Raw genomic sequence first — 6000 nt, forward strand, 5'->3', positions numbered from 1 at the left:
ATTTTAAAACCTAAACAATTTTCCACCTTGATTTTACTGTAATTACTTTAAAATGATAGCAAGAAGAGTCCACTGTTAGTAATAAATTTCACTCTTCACATATCTTAACATATTATTTCAGTACCAACTGTTTTCATGATTATTACAGAAAAATGTCCTCCTCAATTCTCCCAATTTAAAAAAAATTACAAAGTGTTTTAAAATACCATAATTCATAATGTCTAATGAAAATTACCAAATACCTAGTTAAGGGCAAAATTCACTTCCATTTTATTGTTTTTAAAGTATTAAAAATTATCACATAGTTTTTAAATTAAGAATTCTTCCTTTCAATATAACCATATGGCAGATAATTCTGTTCACTGTAAATGCACATACACCCATAACAGATACACTTTAACAAAACCATGACATTTTGCATTCTAATAAAGTTCTCCCGCCTATCCTTCACAAAAATACTTCAAAAATGTGTTGAAATTTTAGTGTTTTACTAGGGTTTTTTTTTAAGCTTAACATTGCTGATATAAATAATAATGATATAAGGCCTAAGGAAACCTGGTGTTAGTAAACAGAGACATTACAAACTTAAACCAATGAAACTCCTCCCACATCATCTTCACCCTGCCATCACCAAAAAAAAAAAAAAAAAAAGAGAAAAAGAAAAAACGCTTTATTTAACCTTTCTGTTGTCTTTACCTTAAACTCCATACCATTATTTTTTCCAGCACAATACAATTAAAATTAAATGAACAGCCCACTTACCACTCCACACAGAAAAATAAAAATGGAAAATTACTGAAAGTTGATAGAAGATTTTTGCTTCCACTCAGGAAAATATTCCAAAAGTTTTTGTTTTGTTTTCTCCAGAATCAGTCAACATGAACTAAAACAATTACATAGCAATTCTGTGGCACTTATAGTTTGTGGATCTATATAAATAAACTCCAGGTCCTTGATCCTTTTTGATGTTTGATTGTATTGGAACATATATGTGCTATATATAGCTTAAACAATTTTTTCCAGGGCTACATAGCAAGAACTCACAAAACCAGTAATGAAACTGAAAGATGGCCTATTGGAAAATATGAAAACAAATCAAGTATGACTAGATAGTCTCTATAAACTGGTACACTAGGCTATTTTAATGACAGTTCAAGGAAAAAGGACTTCTAAAATACATTTAACATTGTTTATATATACTTTATGCATATCAAAGGACTCAAATGTTCTGTTGTCTTGATTTTTAACTTAAGGTGACATAATATTTCTCTCAGTAATCCAGTAAGTATTTGTACTTATACATGTTTTTCAATGCCTACAGTCAGGGCTGCAAGAGGAAGAACTAGTATTTAACTAAGCAGCTATTATGTGCCAAACATATGTTTTTTCAATTTATCCTCAGGACAACCTTACTATAAACGTCTTATCCCCTTGTTACCTATGAGAAAACAGACTTATAGACATTAGGTACCTTGCCTAAGGTAAAACAGCCAAGAAAAGTGGCATAGCCAGAGTTTTGAGGTCCCTAAAACAAGTCCTTTTTCCACTGAACAACATGTGTTGTTTTTCCAGTAGTGTTCATAGAAAACAGCTCTCCACCCCTCCTGCTCTTCTGCTCACTTCCCAGTGAACAGCAGGAAACATTTGTTTGTGAGACCAGGTTCAGAAAGGAGCAATCTCTGACCATTACACAGAGCATGGCCTGCAAGGATGGAATCTGTATGACGACTTCATCCATAGGGTTTTAGCTAGATGAGCTAACTAGACGCAAATAGAGGGTGGAGTAGATAAAGTAAAGAGCAAATAATCATTCAAATACCATTTATATTTGGTTCTGAAATGCACTGTATGCCTACTGACAGCAGATTTACCTCTACAGTTGCATTCTGCTTAAACTACTCTCAAAATAGCCTTCGAAGAGCACACACTTGGAGTAAACCATACGGGCTGCCTGATCTAGGTTTCGGATACTGTGAGGGAAAACTTGTTTATACGTGACTATCTTGACTGACAACTAAGATAACTAGAGGCAATAAGGTAGTATCTCCTAAAATATAGTACTGTGCTTCCCATGTGTACAAAAGGCTCAGCTAAACTCCCTGAACACAATGCATCTAAACAGCCTAAGCTGAAGAGTCGGCTGTGCTAAGGAGGATGACAGCTCCAGTAACTTCCTCTTCCTCACCGACCTCCTGAGCTCGGCGTGTACACCCCTTTCCCCCTAGGAGGCAGGATAAAACAATTTCAAATGCACGAAATCCATCCAATCCTACCAACACCATAGGGCAGGGAAGCCAGCTTCCATTTCTTCCCCCGCCCCTCCGAGAAAAATTTTATCTTAAAAAAAAATGCGTAAGTATTATCAACGAAAAAGTATTTGCAACGAAAAAAGAGCTGAAAATATGTACTCAGTCCCTCCACACAGCCTTAAGGAAAGGATGAAAAGAAGGGATCTCGACACCGCGTCTTCTCGAGATTTACTGCTTTGATTCACTTTCCCTCGGGTCCCACCGCCGGCCAGAGGGTAGAGCTTGCGGTCGGAACGCCGAAATATGCCTTCGCCTCTCCTCAGGAGACGTGGGGGCGGCCAAGGCGACGGCGATCGGTGCGTCCCGCCTCCGACCCTCACCTGCCCAGGCCCTAGGCAGCGCCCTGGGCCCGCGCGGGCCCGGCGCCCCGGGAGGCGTCCGGGGAGGCTGGTGAGAGGCAGGCAGGCGGGCGGGCGGACGCCGAGGCGGTTAGGCCGCGCTGCAGGCCGGCGCGCTTCCTGCCGCGGCCCCGGGAACGGCGGCGCGGCCCCGACCCACAGCTCCCGGGCCCCGCTGCTGTGTGTGTGCGGAACACACACTCACCCTCTCCGGACACCGCGGAGCAGCTCTCACCTGCGAGGCTCCTGAGCCTCGGCCACAAAGGGGGAGGGACACGCCACTCTGGGGTCCCAAACACACGGAACCCGCCCCCAGAGTCCCGGGCCCTGGGCGCGGACCACCCCCCCCCCAAACACACACACGCACGCACACCCCGGAACCTTCACCGCTTCAGACAGAGACGCGGGTCATCCCCGCACCCGACACACACCCACTCGCTGTGGGTCCTCAGGCCGCCTCCCCGGCCGCCGAAGTCCCAACTCGCACACCCCCAGGCACATCTGTCCTTCTCCCACCTCATTTCCCCGGGGACGCGCTCCTCTTCCCAACACTCTCGATCCTACTCGGAGGCACAAAAACACTCTACCTCATTCTCTTCCTCTGGCCCAGAAGGAGCAACAGCAGCCATTTCCCCGCGGCAGGGGAAACACACACACACAAACACGCGCGCGCGCGCGCGCGCCAGGCCCCCACAGATGCTTCCCCTCCGGAGCCGCGGCCGCAGACGCAAACACAAACACCCACTGGCGGGCCTCGCTACCGCCCGCCCCGAAGGGAATCCGCGGCGGCGGCGGCGGCGGCGGCGGCGGCGGGCAGGGCCCGGATCCCGGCTCGCGGGCGGGCGCGCAGGGCGCCCGGGCCTGGGGTCGCCGAGGGCCTGCGCCCCCTCCTCACCTGCATTCAGCGCGCCGGGGTCCGGGCGGCGACGGCGGCGGCGGCGGCGGGGCGGCTGCTGCTGGTGCTGGTGCTGCGGCGGCGGGGGAGGCGGCGGCGGCGGTGGCGGCGGGGCTGAGGGCAGCAAAGACATGCAGGCAGCCCGCCGGGGGAAGAGGCACCGGCCGGAGGGGACGCGGGGCGGGCAGGCCGGGCCGGGCCGCCGAGAAACGGCAGAGGCGGCGGCGAGGAGGACTGCTGAGGGGAGCGAGAAGGAGACGGATGGGGGGCTGGGAGGGGGCCGCGCCGCCGGGCTTCGGGGACGGTGACCCTGGGCGCGCAGGAGAGGCCCCGCGGCCGCGGCCGCCGACGCGAAGGGCCCTGCTGGAGGAAGCTGCGCCCCCGCAGCCGCCGGAGCCGCGGCTATTACTCGGAGAGCCGCACAGAGCCTGGCCTTGGCCTTGGCCTCCTGGCGCCGGGGCTGCCGCCGCTGCGGGGGTTGCTGCTGCGCCTGCTGCTGCTGGAGCCGAGGCTGCTGCACAGAGACGCCAGCTTTTGGTGCCTCCGCTCTCGCTCACACACGTTCACACCCCCGAGGGCCGGGGGAGAGGCGTCCGCGCGCTGTCGGTATTGAGATTAATAAGAAGGTGCAGAGAGTGCGAGAAGGAGGAGGGTTGATTGACGTGGAGAGGCTGGCGAGAGTCAGTCACTCCCAGGCGCGGAGGGGTGGGGTGAGGGGGAGGAGGCGGAGCTCCAGCGCCGCGCCTTGGCCCCACCCCCGGGGCGCCGCGTTGGGTCGTGGTGCGCGTGCGCGCGCGGCTGCCAGCTCTCTTACCCATTTTCTCCTTTACCCTTGCTGTTTCCTTACTCGCTTTTCTTGGCTTGAGTGACGAGCAGAGCCGGAGAGGCTGGTAGGTTATCAAAAAGCCACAGCCGCAAAGCTATGGGGGGTGGCGGGAAGACACTGGTGATCCCGCCTCCGCCGGTGTTCGTGCCCGGACTTGGCGCTGTTTACTGCCCGCTCACCGGAGGCGGCCTGACCGCGAAGCCCAGCGCTGGTCTCAGTGGCGAATGGGACGCCAGGTGAGGTGAAGGAAGTGACCTGAAGGAAGAAAATGTTTCCTGACACCTTCAGTGGTTTAATTTTTTTTTTTTAACGTGTAACGCCTGTAAGTTACATAGCGAGGGGTACATAAAAGAACCTGTGACGCTCTACGATAATCCCGTCCTGTTTATTTTCTGAGACTCCCCTCTCACTGTAGAAGTACATTTGTTTGGCCGTGCCAGTTACAGAATGAAAACGGCAAAATGTAAACTAGGAATAGTAATGTTTACTTGGTGAATGTGGCCTTGACATCTGAAGTTTATGGGGTTTAATTTTGTTTTCGTGGGTCAGCTTCGGCTTTTACCACGAGCAGTCCAAAAAAAAACAAATTATACCAGCTCTAGAGGCGGAATACTGCTGTTGCAGTTTTGCATAATCTCTTTCCCAACGCATGCCCCGGGCTTGCGTGCTTACCAGTGTTGGTCAAGGGTATATTAGCAGTGTTCAGGATTTCCACCCCCTCCCCACAGGGGTGTTGTTTCGCACACCAAGCACGTGGTGTTGGTTGCAGTTAATCTTAGGCCCTATTATTGAACGTGAAAGGCCTTCATCTCTTGGGGGGGAAAGTTGCGGTAAAAATGCAAATCATCATTTAGCCAGAACGGATAAGTTATTGAAAGAGTCCACCAGAAGAACAGTTGCATCATTTTCATCTTTGTCACCCGGAAGTGTGAGTGAGTAATTGGAGAAGCCCCTCAAGACATAGAAGACCGCAGGCTACTTTGTTTCCCCGCCCCCCCTCCGTTAAGTTTCCATTTCCCTCCCTAGCAATATCTCCCCCTTACCAGCTTCTGCAATGGATCTGAAAATGGCCATAATCCTAGAAGAAGTCCCACTTATTCCTAACTATCTTGATTCTAGGCTCACATATAATGAATAATCACCTTTGGCTTTGTAAGCAACAAAGCCAAACAAGTCACTGCAGGAGCCCAGAATAGGAAACCTGCCCCAGTGGCATCTTGCCACGGCATTTCTCCTTGGCGCAGAAACACTTGCCCCACGGAGAAATACTACCAAATGTTGAAGAAAAGAGGAAAATAAACACCTGAAATATATAAATCAGATGATGGGATATCCTCACAGATTTAAGCTTCTTCAAATACCTGTAGGTATATAGATTCCTAGCTATTCATCCATATACCATAAACAAACATCTCTGGAGGGTGTATTATATTCCATACATTGTATTTAGCATCAGAGACACAAAAATAAGCATATGTAGTCCCTATTCTTAAGTAGCTCACAGCCGTTGTAGGGGAAACAGACCCATAAACAGGAAATTCTCAGAGAACAAACCAGAAACGAAAGTATGAAAGGTAACAAAATTAATAGTCACAATGATGCCCAGGAGGATAAAGCTGATGGCACTAGCAA

At 49.9% G+C, this 6000-nt stretch overlaps 1 protein-coding gene across 4 annotated transcripts in view; it reads right to left on the bottom strand.

Moving 5' to 3' along the window:
* CNOT6L (CCR4-NOT transcription complex subunit 6 like) overlaps positions 1-3332 on the bottom strand; it is a 120286-nt gene extending 116954 nt beyond the window's left edge. For 3 of the 4 annotated variants that reach the window (XM_082837601.1, XM_082837598.1, XM_082837602.1), the window contains exon 1: positions 3235-3332. In XM_082837601.1, the coding sequence (XP_082693727.1) occupies positions 3235-3239 (5 nt within the window). In that variant the 5' untranslated portion in view covers positions 3240-3332. Of the gene's footprint in view, positions 1-3163 lie in introns of all 4 variants that reach the window. The other variant, XM_082837599.1, reaches the window with a different exon arrangement.
* Positions 3333-6000: the final 2668 nt, after the last annotated feature.

The sequence above is a fragment of the Leucopleurus acutus genome, assembly GCF_964270905.1.
Source record: "Leucopleurus acutus genome assembly, chromosome: 4".
Classification (NCBI taxonomy): Eukaryota; Metazoa; Chordata; class Mammalia; order Artiodactyla; family Delphinidae; genus Leucopleurus; species Leucopleurus acutus.